This window comes from Peromyscus eremicus, chromosome 10 (assembly GCF_949786415.1).
Source record: "Peromyscus eremicus chromosome 10, PerEre_H2_v1, whole genome shotgun sequence".
In the NCBI taxonomy this organism is placed as follows: domain Eukaryota; kingdom Metazoa; phylum Chordata; class Mammalia; order Rodentia; family Cricetidae; genus Peromyscus; species Peromyscus eremicus.
The window spans coordinates 78,166,072-78,184,742 of record NC_081426.1 but is presented as its reverse complement, the minus strand read 5'-3'; the positions used below and the strand labels follow the sequence as shown (position 1 = coordinate 78,184,742).

At 39.0% G+C, this 18,671-nt stretch overlaps 1 protein-coding gene across 1 annotated transcript in view; it reads right to left on the bottom strand.

Moving 5' to 3' along the window:
* Nucleotides 1-18,671, bottom strand: part of LOC131920427 (UDP-glucuronosyltransferase 2B15-like) — a 77,270-nt gene that overhangs the window by 8,780 nt on the left and 49,819 nt on the right. The window contains exons 3-4 of the mRNA XM_059274759.1: nucleotides 7,998-8,258; nucleotides 4,677-4,969 (exon numbers count right to left, since the gene is read on the bottom strand). Coding sequence (XP_059130742.1) covers nucleotides 4,677-4,969; nucleotides 7,998-8,258 — 554 coding nt within the window. The remainder of the gene's footprint in view (nucleotides 1-4,676; nucleotides 4,970-7,997; nucleotides 8,259-18,671) is intronic.

Sequence of the window (18,671 nt, the reverse complement as noted above, 5' to 3'; positions counted from 1 at the left end):
TTTTATTTTTCGAAAACTTCATTTATGTATACAGTGTTTTGGAATCATCTCTAGCTCTTCATCTTCCTCCTCCAACCTTTTACCCCTCCTCCCAATCCATCTGGAATCCATGATCTTTTTTTAATAATTATTGTCATTGAATATATGTGTATATAATACCCACTGAGTCTTATCAACCTTATAACAACCATTTGTTCTCCAGTGTCTCACTAAGCAGGTCGTTGTAGAATATCCATTTATATACCTGGCTACTGAGTCTTAATTTTTCTGATTTCTTACCCTCAAATTTCTGTAAGACTCATTATGTAATGAAAGTATATTTTTCTATGATTTCAACTGCAGCACTTTCAAATTTCACCGAGTTTCAGAAACTGTTACAAAAGTGGTTAGGGACAAAGCTTGGGTGCCTGCTATCTTAAAACTCCAAGCTTAGCAACCTGTCCTATATAAACCAATGAAAGAGAAAAGTAATGATGAGAAGAGGAAGGAACTTTATTTGATGTGGTCATACTGGAAAGATGAGCATATAGTTCCAGTAGCCTCTACCCTACCTGCCCAGTCCATCTGGGAGTACTTAAGAGATTTAGGTATATACAGGGCATGAAATAAGCATCCAATAGGAGCCTTCCAAGGGAATGGGTTTGCTCATCTTTGATCATTGTCTCACTGGCTCTAGTCTCTTTTGTAAGGTTGTCTGAAAATTTGCCAGAACTCTGTGAAGTTTCTTCCCAAGAGAAAAGCTTGCCCACTAGCTGACATCAAGGACTCAGCCTCTTCTTTCTCTCAGTGTGAAACTCCTGGGGAAGCAGACTTTCTTGGAGTCTATTGTTTGAAGAGTTTTAATAGCCAAAAGAAGGAGCAGGGGTGTCTGTCTTTAGAATATCTTCCCTCTTGCCAGAATAGTCAAAATGTTATCTCCTTAAGTTTGTTCAATAACGTACATGAGATAATAAGCTGAACTTAAATATTAATAACAAATTAATAACAACTATGTAAGCACTACTAGGAAACCTATAAGTGAAATTTTCAACATTACACATGTTGCTATGATGGGAAATGCTTATTTTTGAAAAACTTCCAAAATGCAGAGCTATGAAAATTTGTTTAATTGGCTGTTTATTTGTCTACAGAGACAGTTCTCAACCTGTGGGTTGCAGAGGGTCAACTGACCCCTTCACATGGGTCGCATAGCAAATATCCTGCATATCAGATATTTATATTATGATTCATAACAGTAGCAAAATTACAGTTGTGAAGTAGCAATGAATTATAGTTTGTGTTGCTACAACATGAGAATTGTATTAAAAGGACACAGCAATGTGAAGGTTGAGGTGAATTATAAAGTATATAGAATGAAGATTAATATGGGCTGCTATAAACAAAGGTTTCCATGCTCAGTCTCATTCTCAAAGTAAGGCAATGGAAAAGAGCACCATTTAACCTTAATTTGCTGTGTAAATATTGAAAGTAGCTTCAACTTTGATTTTGCACAGTGACAAGAAGGCTGTATCTAACTGATTCTCTTATATTTCGAGTTCAGTAAAAAAAAAATCCTTGCTTATTTCCTGTACATTATTATATCTAGTATGATTAATAATTGTCCTCAAGTTTTGCATTGAAGAACACTGTAGAAATCTTTTCATATATCAAATGTGATAATTACATCCCCTATCCAACTTTACGATATGTTTATTGAGCAAAAGAAATGCTGTTTAGTTGTGGTCTGTCTTCACTGTGCTCTGCTTTGCAGACTATGCCCTGAGAAGGAAAATTCTAATTGTAGATATTGTAGGTCAGGTCCTAAGAACCTTTACTATGTAAGCTATTCTCTCTGGCAAAGATGCTATGATATCAAAATTTTCCATTCAATCTTTACTATTTATTCCTTCTGCAATTATTATCTTACATGTTGTTAAAGCAAAATAAGTAAAAGTGTAAAAGTTTGTGTTTTTCACATACTTGTTCTGGGTAGCAAAGCAGCTAGAATAATGGGAAGGCACAGGTCACCTTGTTGCCACAGGACGGAAATGTGCTATAACACTAAGCAGACTCAATTAAGCATGGGGTACTCAGCTATTGTCCTGAGCTAAGCAGGCCATCTTCCATTGTGTATTTTCGTACCATCCAATTGCACAGAGCTATTCAATGAAAAGACTAGTCAAGGCACCATGTGGTAAAATGGCTTCCACTTTTCTAACCAAAAAATGTATCAGATGATCTAATTTTTTCCAGTGTAATATTTTTATTGATTATTTGGGAATTTTACACAAGACACCCCTATCACACTCCCCTCCCAGTCCTCCCAGGTCCACGCACCCTCCCCAGTGTTCTACCCCCCAAAATACACCAAGTGCAGTCTGTGCTGTCCATTCACTCATTGGGGCATGCTCACACTCCCAGTGGCCAGCTCTCTAAAGGTAACTGAGTCATTCCCCACACCCCTGCCAAAAGCCATCAACTGTGAAGAGCTGTGGGAAATGCATTAGGAAAAATCTTGAGTTGGTGTAATAAATAACAAAAATTATCAGCAAAGTATTTTGTATTTAAGAAAGATGTATTTCTAGGCTCATGTAGCACATAGGACTTGATTAACAATGTACCTAGAGCAAGTTATCCTAATTTTCAGTTGTATTCTGTCTTTAAAGGTGATTTAATTTTCAATGTTTATGTACATGCATCTGTATTTATGTGAAACTGTGAATTGTATATTTTTTTCCCTCTTACCAGGACACATAAATTAATTTTCCACCTACTTTTGTAATTCTCCACTAACTCTAGGGCTCCTTTTTAATTCATACTTCTTTATTCCCCTCTACTCATGTCTTAATGTTCCTTAAACTTCACTTTATAGTCATTATTATTGTTGGTATTGTTGTTGATGGTGGTGGTGGTGTATGAGTGTGTATGTGTGTGTATGCTGTGTGTATATAGGCACATGGGCATGTGTGTGCAGAGACACAGAATTAAGGCACAGAACAATTCTGAGATGTTGAATCTCTCCTTTCATAATCTGTGGATTCTGGGGCTTGAACTCAGGTTGACAGGTTTGTGTGACCCATGCCCCTACCAGCTGAAACATCTTGCTGCCCTTCATATTTGTTTCTATAAAATCATCTTTTTTCTTATAGAATTGGATTCATTGTATCCCGAAGCCTCTGTCCTCTACTTTGGTAGTTTAAATAAAATCTGCCTTGTCACTTTTTAAATAGATCATTTTTTTTGACAGACACTGGTAATTCATTTCATTCCATTTTGTTTTAAAAATGATGTTTAAAAAATGAGCTGTAGCAGGAATCTTAAATGGTCTTATTAATAAAAACAAACCCAGGGTCAGGTATTGGGGTGAATGCTGGAAGATAAGAGAAGCAGAACAAGCCACAGCCACCTCACCTTGCCAATTCCTCAGCTGATCCTGTTTTCTCAGACTGGAAGCTTCTGAGTCCTCATCCAAATGGATCTCAGCTGATCTGCATTGCTCAAAGCCTAAAAGCTTAACCAGCCTAGTTCCTGGTTTTCATGCCTTATATACCTTTCTGTTTTCTGTCATTATTCCTGGGATTAAAGTCATGAGTCATCATGCCTGGCTATTTCCAGTGTAGCCTTGAACTCACAGAGATCTGTAGATGTAACCAACCATCTTATTAAATAAGAAACACAGAGTCAACACAGAGATGAAAGCCAAGAGGTCAGAGCAACAGCTAAGAGCTAAAAACCTTACCCTTCACTGTTGCTGTTGCCCTACCTCTCTGAAAGAGACCTACTTCCTGTGTGTCTGTCTTTTTATAGTGTTTCTGTTCTGCCTTCTCATTGGTTGTAAACCCAACCACATGACCTCCTAGTCATTGCCTGTCTGTACAGACCTCCAGATCTTCTATGGTTGGTATTGAGATTAAAGGCATGTGTCTCCATGCTGGCTGTATCCTTGAACACACAGAGATCTGCTTAGCTCTGCCTCCCAAGAGCTGGGATTAAAGGCGTTCATCACCACCTCCCAGCTTCTGCTAAGGCTTACTATTAGCTCTGACCCCCAGGCAACTTTATTTATTAACATACAAATCACATTTTAGTACAAATAAAATATCACCATAGAGATCCATGCCTCCAGAAGGCTAGGATTAAAGGTGTGAGTACCACCATTTTCTAGCCTCTGTATCTAGTGGCTATTCTGTTCTCTGACCCCAGATAAGTTTATTAGGGTGCACAATATTTGGGGGAACACAATACCACCACAATGTGCAAAATTCACAATAAAACTTCAGGCTTCCTATTCTTCTCCCATAAATAAGATGGTATTTCTGTGGTTATCATTGGTCTCAGGACTATTACATCAGTAAATCAGCACAAAATTAGTTACATGAGGAAATAAGTATTTAAAATGGTTAATTTCTTAATTTTTAAGGAGTAAAATATATAGATAAGTCAAGTATCCCTATATCTCCTAAAACAAGAGGCACCTGATACACAGTGCTAGAGCTGAATGGGAGAGTCTTGCCTTCATTCTTTTTTTTTGTTTTTTTTTTTTTTGTTTTTTTCGAGACAGGGTTTCTCTGTGTAGCTTTGCGCCTTTCCTGGAGCTCACTTGGTGGACCAGGCTGGCCTCGAACTCACAGAGATCCTCCTGGCTCTGCCTTCGAGTGCTGGGATTAAAGGCGTGCGCCACCACCGCCTGGCTTTGCCTTCATTCTTGAAGAACCCTATTCCTATTTTTTTTTTCACCTTTACAAAGAATTGGTAAACAGTCAAGCAGCATTTTATAGCAAGGAAAGCCAAGGCTGCCACACAGGTGAGTAGGAATCCAACCACATCCAGAGAGTGGTACTGGTACCAGCTGAGGTTACAGGCAAGTGGCTTCAGATGCTTGGCCCCTTTGTGGTGCATGACAAACTCAATCCAGAAGACAGCTCTGTCCAGGGGCTTCATAGGCTGGTCATGGTGAATGGTTGACAACCACATCACATTTTCTTTATAGCTAAAGGGAGACATGATGGGCATTGACTTACAGAATGAAGGTGAACACATATGTGTATAAATTTCTGTGTATCATAAAGATGGTCACATGGAAGTATAAAGAAAATTATGTGTTCATCACAGTAAAGATCTTATTAAATAATGTATTAGCTACAACTTCTTCAACACACAGGATTTAAACATAGAAGAGAAATGCTAGGAAAAGCAAATATTCATAAATAAGAGATTGGACCCAGTTAACACCCCAAAGCAAATAAACAAAATCAAAATGAGTTATCCTTTGAAGTTTTGAAACATGAGTCACTTAGAAAGCAAATACTAGTGTAGCTGGTATGAAGAATTCCGAACAGTAGAACAATTTGAAGATGCACAGCCAATGCATGCCATTTTCACTGTGGTCCATATCTGGGCAAAGCTGATAAGGAGTTGGGATTGATGAGGAATTTATATTGACCACTTATCAGTGCTTATTGATTATAAACATAGATATGCAATGATTGTTTATTTGCTAGCTTCTTCTTAGTAAAAGACATTTACTAATTTTTATTTATTTGTAGGAAAATGCTTTTGACTCTTGGAACACTGTGAATCATTCTTACTGTAAACTAGAATTATTATTGCAATTACTGTTCATGCTTTTCTTTTACATGTTGTGACGTTTCAATATTGAGACTACTCAATATTTTACACTGAAATATTAAAGAGATATTTGATTCTAATGGTGAAATGATTACAGACCAGAATACATGGGAAAGGGGTCTATTTATGGACATGTCTCATCAAGTGTAAAGCTTAACATGCTGTATCATAACAGAGTACCAATGGCAATGGAGGCAAATTCCTTCCTTGTTATTTATAATATGTTAGAGAAAGTCAGCCATAATATACACAGAGAGAAGACAGTGGTTTTCAGACAAAGGCAGAAACAGTAATGTTATACAGGACATGAGGCCTATAATAAGGATGTTGTACAGTTTACTGAATAATTCAGTATGTGTCATAAACCTTCAAAATGTATCATCTATTTAAGAAATCAGCTTCATCTAGTACCATCATTATATGGATTAAGGATTAGAAATGTAGGCAAGTATCCATAAAAAAGGGGTTTTATCTAATCATCAAGAAAAATATTATTTTTCAAAAACTGTAAAAAGAAAATGTGTTTCACAAAGTGGTTATTATAATAAGTAAAATTTATTTAAATTGAGTTAAGTTGCTTTAAAATCTATCTGTTGTTCATCACCAATCTCTCTCCTTCCTCCCTTCCCCCTTCCTCCCTCCATTCCTCTCCTTCCTTTCTTTCTTTTTTCTTTCTTTCTTCCTTCCTTTCTTTTTTTCTTTCTTTCTTTCTTTCTTTCTTCACCATTACAGTTCTAAACAAAATTTTTATGCATGAAATATATGTATAATATTGTTGATGAAAGAAAGACTATAGTGAGGAAGCATAAATTAATTTAATGTTCTGAAGTATTTTGGAAAGTAAAACATTATTGTGTAAGATATTTGGCAATTAAACAGCAATAGACCAAGTACTCTCTGTGGTGGTATTTTACTTGTACTGAAATGTGATTTTAATTGTATGTTAATAAATAAAGTTGCCTGGGGGTCAGAGCTATTAGAGCCATAGCAAGTGCGACCTGGAGGGCGGTACATACAGGCAGTGACAAGGCAGTCACGTGTTTGGGTTTACAACCAATGAGAAGGCAGAACAGCTAAAGTATATAAAGATATACACACAGGAAGTAGGCCCCTTTCGGAGAGCTCTCTTGACTGAAGAGGATCACTGAAGCAGGAAGGGTGAGGCTCTTAGCTCTGACCTCTTGGCTTTCTTCTCTGAATTGACTCTGTGTATCTTATTTAATAAGATGGTTGGTTACATCTACATTTGGCCCCCAACTTTGTAGCTAGAGTTTTCCTGCCTGGCCCACAGTCAGGACAAATTTCTATCACCCGCCAGTCTCACAGCCACTCAGACCCGACCAAGTAAACACAGAGACTTACATTGGTTACAAACTGTATGGCCATGGCAGGCTTCTTGCTAACTGTTCTTACAGCTTAAATTAATCCATTTCTATAAATCTATACCTTCCAACATGGCGCGTGGCTTACCGGCATCTTCACATGCTGTTTCTCATCGTGGTGGCTGGCAGTGTCTCTCTGACTCAGCCTTCCACTTCCCAGCTTTATTCTCCTCCTTGTCCCGCCTACACTTCCTGCCTAGCCAATGGCCAATCAGTGTTTTATTTATTGACTAATCAGCAACACATTTGCCATACAGAACATCCCACAGCAACTCTCTTTCAAAGCAATTTTTTAAAATTACATAATTCTTCTAAACAAGGCAACCACAACTTAAAAATCTAAGGATATGCACTATTTATAACTAGAATCCCTTTTTTTGATGTTATTAATTGGATAAAAATCAAAGCTCTATTTTTTTAACCACAGATCAGCAATAGAATCAAATATTGGCAAATAAAAATTTGTAAAATTAAATATAATTGGAATCCGAGATTAATGTTATCTTACTGGTTAACAAAAAGCCATTTTGAGGAGATTTTTTTAAGTAAAAGAAAAATAGTGGCTCTGTTCATTTGCTTCACTATACTACAATTTCAACTATCAGTGGGTATTTTAACAAATAAAACTGTATTTATTCTAAAATTAAATCTCTGATAATTTTTTTTTAGTAAAACAATTGTAAAGTACTTTGGTCTAGGGTGTTGGAACGTATTTTTTATTCTAGAACTTTATAGGATGAATGAGGAAGACGTCAAGTTAAATCCAGACTCTGTCTAAAATAAAATAATGAGAGAAAACATTGACATTCCCTCACTATCCAATGTAGGTCTTTATATGTATCATTGTTTCTTTAGGTTAATTGCTGCTCTCTGGACCTTCTGGTGAAAAATTATCTATATTAAATAGGCTAGTGGCATAGCTCAGTGACAGGATAGTTGCTCAGCATGCATGTGTAAAGTCCCAGGTTCCAATACAACACAAATAAATAGATACATGGTTATACTCACAAAGGGTTGTTAACGACTGTCTTCAGTGCATTAAGCAAATCTGCACTTGTCATTGTATGAAAGTGAACTGCAACAGCTGCTCCTTTGGCCACCATGTGAGCAACATTATCATGTTGTTCTGCAAATAAAGGGATGCCAACCATGGGGATCCCATGATGGATCGCCTCATAAATGCTGTTGGCTCCACCATGAGTTACAAAAACTTTAGTTTTTGGATGACCTAGGATCAGAAGAACAACAGAAAATATATTAATTACAACTCTTAGACATAAGTATAAATTTACAATAAAGTGATCAAAGGGCCAGAGTATTTTTTAACATAAAAATTAAATTGAATTCCTTAAATTCCTTTAATATCTCAGAGCAAAAATCACCCAGGTACACGGTAGTGTAACAGAGAGAGCTGCAACTACTGCTTTCTTTTAAATCTGATGCTAGGGTTTACAGAAGAATTAGTTGAGAGATTAATGACAGATGTGACATGAGATGACACTAGAATGATGGGAAGTGATTTTCAGTTGAACACATAGAGTACATACCGGATGGAAGAAAGTGAATGTCTAAGGATGCCATGTGTTTGTTATAACTTACTGACTTAAAGAGTTCATATGTTCTTAGTGCCACCTATCTCTTTCTTGCTTCTTCCTTCCATCACCCTCTTCCCAGGGTAACAAATGAAACCAAAGGTGCTTGAGGAATCAACAGGGAGACATTGTTGTGTAGGCTTGCTTATCAGTACATACATACTCATGTGTGTGCATGTGTGTGTGGAGAGGGTAGGGTTGAAAGAAGTTTTGCTGAGTGTGGTGATGCTGGCAGTCTCAGGAACCATAGACTGTTATCAAAAAATCCAGTGCCAGAAATGGAAAACTTCACTATCAGTTGTTGGTTTTGGGGTGGGGGTCTGTGTCCAAGACTCTTCCCAAACAATACAGACCCTAGCCATTGTCCTTGACTGCTTCCCAGAACTTGAAGATATTTGTGGTTGGAAGATTCCTGTGTCCTGGATGGCTGGCAGTCAGGACAAACTCTTCCACTCACATCCCCCAAGTAAACACACAGAGGCTTATATTAATAATAACTGCTTGGCCATTTGCTCAGGCTTATTACTGACTAGCTCTTACACTTAAGTTAACCCATAATTCTCATCTTTGTTTGGCCATGTGGCTTGGCACCTTTTCTCAGTTCTGCCTTGTCATCTTGCTTCCTCTGTGTCTGGCTGGCAACTCCTGACTCTGTTCTTCTTCTTCCCAGAATTCTCCTCTCTGTTTGCCCCACCTATAGTTCCTGCCTGGCTACTGGCCAATCAGCATTTTATTTATCAACCAGTCAGAGCAACACACATTCACAGCATACAGAACGACATTCCACAGCACCTATTGATGAAGACATTATATACTTCAGACATAGGACCTGGAGGAATTGAGATGCAATTGACTTGGATACTTCCTCTCTAAGGACTTTCATAGTATTAGAACATGCTACATAAGATCTCTAGGGAGAAATGTAATCAATAGTCCTATCTGCTTTCAAATCTATAAATTATAACAATGACTGGCATGGCAAGATATCAATAATGGCAAAAGTATGGCACTTTTACCTTAGGAGTGACCAGAGATTGTCTAATTGGATTTGAGGCCAGCTCAGTAGTAAGAAATTCATGCTTGGTACTGTAAGCCTAATCAACTATCCATGTCTGGAGAGATCATAGACCCCAAAGGAGAACCTCCTACTGCCATTTTCCAAAACAAGTATAATTTCTAACTACATTCTAAACATTTATCCTTATACCCACAGTAAGTGTAGCTCTCACACCTCATCAAAATGCTTCCATTGCAGCAAGTGGACAATATTGCAGAGATCCACAGCTTGTCAAAATGAAGAGAATAAATGACCATTGGATGCCCAAGATCAACCAGTATACTTACAGCAGCTAAACTTATAAATCAAAGGCTATGGAAATATTTTGGAAAAGGTGTGAGAAGAATGTAAGAGCCAAAGGACCAGGATATCTGATGGAAAAAAGTGTTTTGTAGATATTACAGGGATGTTGCATCCAGGAAATCTCAACAATGTGGTTGCCTAAATAAGACCTGCACAATGATAGTACCAGTTAACCTGCCAACATAGATGCTTGTCCCATGTAGATCATCCAAACTAGCCACAAGCAAACTATAAACTTTGAAGATATCTCTCTTCACTTAGTGAAACTGAATCATCTTACTGAAGACTCTACTGTGCTCTGATGTCTTTCTGTTTGCCAATGTTAATAAAGCATTTGCCTGAAAGATGATTCAACTTTGAACCTTCTCTTGAATCTATTTTTTTTTCAGTTCCTCTAACAACATAGACATCTCAACTTTAAAATTATGATCTTCCTGCTTATACTAACTATGTGCTGGACTAATTGAATAGGACACTACTTTCAGCTTCATCTTTTGCTTCTAAAGTCACAAAAAAAGTTGGATAAAATATTGCCAATAACTTGGAAAATGCATGTGAAGTAGAAACCATAATCCATGTGAAAAGTGGGAAAGATGAGCTATGTCTTAAAAAAGAATTTCTAATTGTTGTGTGATATTTTGTTTGTGTTCTGACAAATAAAGCTTGCTTGGAGTCAGGGGACAGAGCTAGCCACTAGTTAACCATACAGGTTTAGAGGACTGTGGAGAGAGGGACAGGAAGGGTTAAGGCAGTGCTGAGATAAGATCTTGGTACTTTTGGTCAGAGGAACTGGAGAGGTAGGAAGTAACTGTGGCTTCTCCTCCTCTCCTCTGATTCCTCTGACCAAAATGGCTGAGATCCTCTCTCAGCCTTACTGTAACACGAATCTTAAAAAGTCTTATTAATAAAAACAAACCCGTAGCCAGATATTGAGGTCAACACTGAAAGATAAGAGAAGCAGAACAAGCTACAGCTAATCTCACCTCATCAACTCCTCAGCTGATCCTGTTTCCTCAAACTGCAAGCCTAAGAAATCTCATCTGAATGGATCTCAGCTGAAATGCTGCTAAAAGCCTAAAAGCTTAAAATCCTCTAGTTCCTGGTCCTCACAGCTTATATACCTTTCTGCTTCCTGCCATCACTTCCTGGGATTAAAGTTGTGTGTCACCATGCCTGGCAGTTTCCAGTGTGGCCTTGAAATCACAGAGATCCAGATGGATCACTGCTTCCCAAGTGATAGGATTAAAGGTGTGTGTGCCACCATTTTCTGGCCTCTATGTCTGTCTAACGGCTGTTCTGTTCTCTGACCCCAGATAAGTTTATTAAGGTACACAATATATTGGGGGACACAATATCACTACACCTCACCTTACCACTTCCTGTCTCCTCTCTCTTCAGTCTTCCAAAACTCTATGGTCAGCTAGTAGATAGCTCCACCCTCTGACTACAAGCAAGCTTCATTTGTCAGAACACAATCAAAATATCACATAACATTTAACATTGGTGAGAGACCTATTTAAAGTCAGATAAAGTTTAAATTGTTTCTCTGCTCCAAATTAGAGTGACACACTTAAATGGACAATGTGAGAGAACATGGCCCCTTCAAGACCTAAACAAAGAAGATTCAAAACAGGGTAGGAATCAACACTATTCCCTTTCTTGCCCAGATGCAAGAACAATCTGACTATGTTTGTCTTACAGACCACACTGTAACCATTCTCAATGCCCTATCCAAAGAACGAGACCTGCCATGTAGCCTATGTTAAGTGTGTCCCTCTCTCCTGCCTCTGCCACATTGAACAGGTCACATAGTACTAAGTTTTTTAGTGCAGAAACTCCTCCTCATAAACTTTGAAGAGTAGACACATCCCTCTGCCTGATGGGACTGAATCATCTTACTGAAGACCCCTGCTGTTCTGTGATTCTCATCTGTCTGCCAGGGTTAATAAAGCTCTTTTCTGAAGGATGATTCAACTTTGAACCTTCTCTTGAACCCCTCTTTTCCTATCCCTCACTAATAATCTTCAATCTTAAAAATGTATATAAGGGAGCCCATCTAGCCTAAGTGGCAGCTTGTACCCACCATTTAAGTCAGAAAATGAAGCTAGGACTAAGCAGTACATACAGAAATTGCATCAGATAGTAACCACTTGTCATTAGTATTCTTTCTTTGGTTTGTATATGTAATGTATATCCTAATTTCTTCCAACACACAATGTGCTGCAACCCCCTCTGAAAATTTTGATTAAATATCTTTGTTGAAAAGTAAGTGCACATATGACATGTTTCCTACTATTCACACATCATTGAAGCTCATAGAAAATGTGGAATATTTGTACACTGTGTGAAGTTATATTGCTGTGACTGATTTAATAAAGAGCTGAACAGCCAATGGCTAGGCAGGAGGTATAGGTGGGACTTCTAGGCAGAGAGAGGAAGCAGGAGGAGATAATTGAGGCACAGGGGAGATACCAGGAGATACAGAGAGGAAACAGGATGGAAGAGAGGTAATGCCGTGTGATAGAACATAGATTGACATAAGTGGATTAATTTAAGTTATAAGAGCTAGTTGAGACAAACCTAAACTAAAGGCCATGCTTTCACAATTAATAAAAAGCATCTGTGTCATTATTTGGGGTCAGTATCTGAAAAAAAACTCACTACATAGGAATGAAGCCAAAATTTATCACTTAGCATGTATCATGCTCCAAAAGTGAAGAAAAAGACTACCCCTCTTCATATTCTACTCCTCAAAGCAAACAATACCAGCTTCCTGCCCTCAACATTTTTACATATGGGCAAATGTTACTCTTAGCCTTAATCAGAGAAGCTTCTCTTAATCAGAGAAGCTATTCATGCAGAGAAGCATGGTTGCTCAGTGTGCTGAGAATGAGTGGCAGTCAAAGACAGGACATTTGCACAATCATATCTGTTGCTGAGGAAACATCATAGAAAAGAGAATACAATATTGTGACCCTAAACGTCGAAAGGAAGGCTGTGGACTTTCTTCTGGCCTTAGCATAGCCTATGTAGTCATTTTATCCCAGCACCTCGACAGCCTGCAATTGGCCTATGCAAAATTCAGCCTGTGAACATAACAATATCTTGTAACGAACAGCACAGTTAAAGCAACAGTCCTCCTACCTCAATTATCCTAATCTAAGAAGTGTTTGGAAGCTTGACTATGAAGGTACTTTAGATCCTGTCAAATAGACAATATTATCTATTGTTGTGTATCATTTCCCCCACTAACTTGAAACTCTAACATGTCATTTCCAAGAAACGAGTTTACTCCTTGATGTCATAGGCTCTTGACCAACTTGTAAACTAAAATGCATTCATTTAGACTTTGAAAACCTGCCATGGTTAACAGTTCCAGCAATGTTTAAAAGACCACAGTCTAAAATGTCTCCTGATGCTTGAAGCAGTCATTTCCTGAGAATTTGTATAAAATCAAAGCCAAGTTTCAAAGTCCCCCTAAACAATGCCACACAATAAGCATTCCCATTTCAAAGAGATAAATAGGAGTACAGCATGGAAAGATCAGGCTCAAGCAAGATTTACACTTAGAAAGGAAAACATCAATGTCTGTAGCACAACACGGCTTGTGATGTGGTCATATGGGCTCCAAAGAGACTTAATAGCCTCTCCAACCCTATTCAGTCATCTGCAACATACAAACCCTCTGCAATAGCTCTGTTACATTCTTATTTTTACTTTTAGAAATTAAAATATTTCTCCCTTCCTTTTCTTCTCTCCAAGTTCTTCTGTGTTCCCCTTCCTTGCTTTCTCTCAACACATTCTCTGTCTCTGTCTCTGTCTCTGTCTCTGTCTCTCTGTCTCTCTCTCTCTCTCCACACACACACACACACACACACACACACACACACACACACACACACGCACGCGCGCGCATACACAGACATATATATTCACCTAAATATATAAATAAAACCTGCTAATGCCATATAATGTTACTTTTATGTAGATGATTTCAGATCATGCTTCTTGGAATTGGATAACCAATTTGGGGACTATTCCCTAGGGAAGACTATTCCTCCTAATCTCAGTATTTCTTAGTTGTCTGCAGTTCTTTGTCTAGGGTTGCGGCCCTATGCAATTTCTCCCTTTAGTGGTAGCCTGTCTACTGGTCTGCTCCTTCTTCAGGTCATGTTTAGGAAGTCAAGTTGATGAGACTTCATGCATGCAGTTTCCTTGACAGTTCTAGAAGACAAATTCTCACAGAAGACTTTCTGTTTCTCTGACTCTTATATTTTTTGCTGTTTCCTTTCCATGATGTTTCCTGAGCCTTAGGTATAGGTGTTGTGTTGTAGATGTGTCAACTGGGGCTGGCTGGGCACCAGATAATCACATGTGCTCTGTATTTTGATTGGTTGTGGTTTTCTGTATGGTTTCCACCAATACCACATATTCAAACAGAATGGCTGAGCTCCTGTCTACTCCTGCCTTATATTGATGTCTCCATCTCCCTAGTGCTGGGATAAAAGGTGTGAGCTTCCATGACCTGGCTCTGTTTCTCTTTTAGACTGAATAAATCTTGTGCAGCCTGGGGTGGCCTTGAACTCCTGATCTTTCTACTTCCTCTTCCCAAGTGCTGGGGTTAAGGGAGTGTGCCACCACTGCCACCACACTCTGATCTCCAGCCAATCTTTATTTGTTAGGGCATATACAAAATATCACCACAAAAAAAGGTTGGGAAATGAATTATGATCAGGTTACCCCAGGAAAGAAGCACCAGTCATGGACAAGGACAGAAAGGAAGAGTAACTGCAATAGTGCAGAGTGTCCAACAAAAGGGGAGATGAGAAGCTGGTCAATCACAAGCCCTTGCTCCTTCTGAACCCAGGAGAGAATGTGATCTCCCTGTCTTAACCCCAGGGAAATATAACAAAGCTGATGCTAGAAACACATGAAATAAGAAAGAGAGCTGAAACTGGCCAAGAGAGTTCCATGGATGTGGAAACAGATTATGTCAATGTGCCCAGGTTACAGGATCTAGCTATAAAGGCAACACTGGCCAAAAGGAAACATTGCTTACAAGAGTTAAAAGAACACTGACTGTTCAAAGGGAGAACATTATAGGATAACAGAAGCACTTTCCAGCTCCTGCCAACTTGGATTCAAAACAATACTGAGCAGAAACCAAAGTTCACCTTAGGTGAGATAAAGTGAGTTCAGGGTGACCTCCTCATTCCAAGGTTCACTTTAAACACCCTCTGGACAGGCAGGGTGGATCCCTAATTTCCCTGCCCAGAGCCTGTTAAACTCTAGATAAGAACTGCAAGAAGTCTCTGTCCACACTTCCTGCCTGTCCAGCTGCAGGACTACCTGCTTCACCCTACTTCCATGCTTCCCCTAGGACAGCCAAGAATTCAACCGGGTGTCCCTTTCTTCAATGCCCATTCAGGAGCAACTCTGCCATCCTGCTAGGTGGATCCCACTGAGGAGCACCAAGACAGCACAGATCAAGGTAAACTGGGTTATGAGCAAGAGCACGATGGTGCTTTCACCTATTCCCCCTTTCCTGTCCCAGCTTGCTCAGACCTCTTGCCTTTGCTCTCTGAGGTGGAGCCCACATAGGAGCTCATGATTTGCTGGGTGCTGTGTGTAGGACACCACGGAAGCTTCAGCAGGGAGGCACCCTGATCTTTTTCTAATGATATTTTGCTTCAATGAGGGAATAATGAAAATAAGGGATTATGTTCTCGGTGATGTCTACAAAAGATACGAGGATTCAGGAAAGGGTTGAGATCAAAATATAGAACAGAACACAATGATGGTATGTGAATATTAAAAAAAAATAGAGGTCAAAAATTGGGAACAAAGCTAATGTCAATCAAATTAGAAATGAGTAAGAGTGGATTTTCTGTTACAAAATGGATTGAACATTACATAAAAGAAACTCAGCTACCTCCTATAACATGACAGTACATTAAAACCTTATAATAATCAAAGCCAGTCACAAAGTACCACCTATTTTATACCAGCTACAAGAAAAGCTCAGAATAAGGGGAAAAAAGGGTGTTTCATGACTAAGGGGTCTCAACCTGTGTGTCCCAACAAGCCAGCTACACACACACACACACACACACACACACACACACACACACACACCCCTAAGTAAGTCAATCAATGGAGACAAACTGTAAAATGAGAAAAAAAAACAGATTTACTCATTGTAATCACTTTAGTAAGAAAGGCAGAGAGAGCCCATCATGTTTATCCAACTCCATCTTCAGGATTCTGACAAGACATAGCTGAGCAGGTCAGCAACTATATGGTCCCTTGCCCACCATTTTCTTAGCTCCTAGGCACTTCAGAAATGTTAGTCTCCTCCAGTTTGTAAATGGCCCTTGAGGAACTATTCCTCCTAGGTACCCCCGAGGCATCAGACAATTCTTCTTCCACCAGAAGATCACCAGGAAAATTCTAGTTTTTTAGTGTCCATTCTTTCAATAGGCTGATAGTCGAGAAAGGAGGCAAAAGTGTCTCATTAGAATATATTCACTCCTGCCTGGGTGACAAGAAAGCAGATTCCTGATTGGATAGGGCTGGAACCAATGGAAAGGCTAAGAGAACGGTGCTTCTATCTAGGTTAAAATCAGCTTCAAATTTAGTTGCAGGTTTATAATTCTGAGGTTGTACTATGGACCTCTGAACCATTTATTTAAAATCATTAAATAGTATGGTATAGGAATGCTGTTGCCAACATTCATATGAAGACACAGTGAACTGTGATATTTTAAAAGTGTGACTCAACAGTTATGTCTTTTCTGTAAGTTCTTTATCAAGGAAGCTACATTAGAAGGAGAGAGACAAAGAAAGAGCAGGAGTTCTTTCTTTCCACTGTTCTCCAAGTACATTATACATTCAAGGTCACTGAGATTCAGGAGTCTTTTCACATGTTCACATCTGCCCCCTCATATTCCATTTGGCATCCAGAGGCTGTGACTATCCCATGTGTATTTACTTTTGTGGGTACAAGTTATACTTTAACTAATTATTACTCTCCTATATCTGCAAGATCTGAGTAATCGCCATTTGAAAGGCAGCTCTAAACTTAACCAAGATGTCTGTGAAAATGACAGTGGCCCTGCTCCTGCTCCAGCTGAGTGGCTTCTTTGGATCTGGGAGTGGTGGGAAGGTACTGGTGTGGCCAATGGAATACAGCCATTGGCTCAACTTAAAGGTAATCCTAGATGACCTTGTGAAGAAGGGACATGAAGTGACTGTTCTGATACCCTCAGTTTCCTTTACTTATAAGGTTGACAAAACATCTGCTATTGAGTTTGAGATATACCCTTCATCCTTTCCAAAGGCTTATTTGGAGGAACTTTATATCGAATTATTAAGGAAATGCATTTATGAGCTGCCAAAGCAATCATTTTGGAGATACTTTTTAATGTTGCAAGAAGTTGTTTGGAAATATTCAGATTATTTTGAAAGTCTCTGCAAAGATGTAGTTTTTAACAAGGAACTCAGGACAAAACTACACAATTCAAGCTTTGATGTTATTGTAGCAGATCCTTTCATACCCTGCAGTGACCTGCTGGCTGAGCTTCTCAAGATACCACTTGTGTACAGGCTTCGCTTCTTTCCTGGATCCACATATGAAAAGTACAGTGGAGGACTCCCACTGCCTCCTTCCTATGTGCCTCCTGCTATGTAAGAATTGAGTGATCAAATGACATTCATGGAGAGGGTGCAAAATGTAATCTATGTGCTTTGTTTTGACTTTTGGTTCCAAAATTTTAATGAGAAGAGATGGAATCAGCTTTACAGTGAAGTATTAGGTAAGTGTGTGTTCAATTGGGATTGTTGCACTCTAAATTTGCTGTGTCATTGAAGGTGAATTTGAAACAACAGTATTGACAGCAGAAGGATTTATCTCTCCTAAGTAAAATGGTGAAAAGTCGGTGTAATTATCTGCCAAATTCAAAGCATTGTAGAAAAACGTCCTGATGTCAATTGCAAAGCCTTCAACAGGACTCGTCAGAAAGGCACACACGTACAAAACCAATATTTGATAATGCCTCTAAGAAATAACATAACCACAAGGCATTTTAACTCGTGTGTTAAAACAGTAGCTTTACCTGTGTGGTGGCATATCATCACCGTCATCATCCTCATCATGATTACTATACTGCTGCCATTACTTTTATTATCCTGACTACGCACATGCACACTTGTGTCACAGGTGGGGCACTTGTGCTCTATGTAACATATGTGAAGGTCAGATTCAAATTTGATGAATTTTTACCTCCACTTTCATGTGGTTTCTCAGGATCAATTCAGGTGTTCAGGCTTGTATGAGGACTGAACTCAAGTCATTAAGGTTTCAAGATAAACACTTTTACCATCTAATCCATTTCATTATGTAGAGGCCCACAGAGGTTTCCTAGGAAGATCTGAGCTTGCCTTACCCAGCAGTGCTGCATTAAGAGATGGCTTGACCACATGTATAGTTAACAGGTGATTGGAAGGGTCTACACTTGGTTGATCTAGAGGGAGCTATTTTGCCCACCCCTTGGCATTCGTACCAAAAGCCCCTTTGAAGAGACAAAAGAGGCTGATGTATATTGTTCCAGGCCCTCTTGAAGCTATCCTGTGGTTCTGTCTGTCTTCTCTCCCATCTATCTTTCTATCTAAATATTTCTCACCCCTCTCTCCTCAAGAGTACCCTGGGGGAAAAGTGGGAGATGGCCTCCC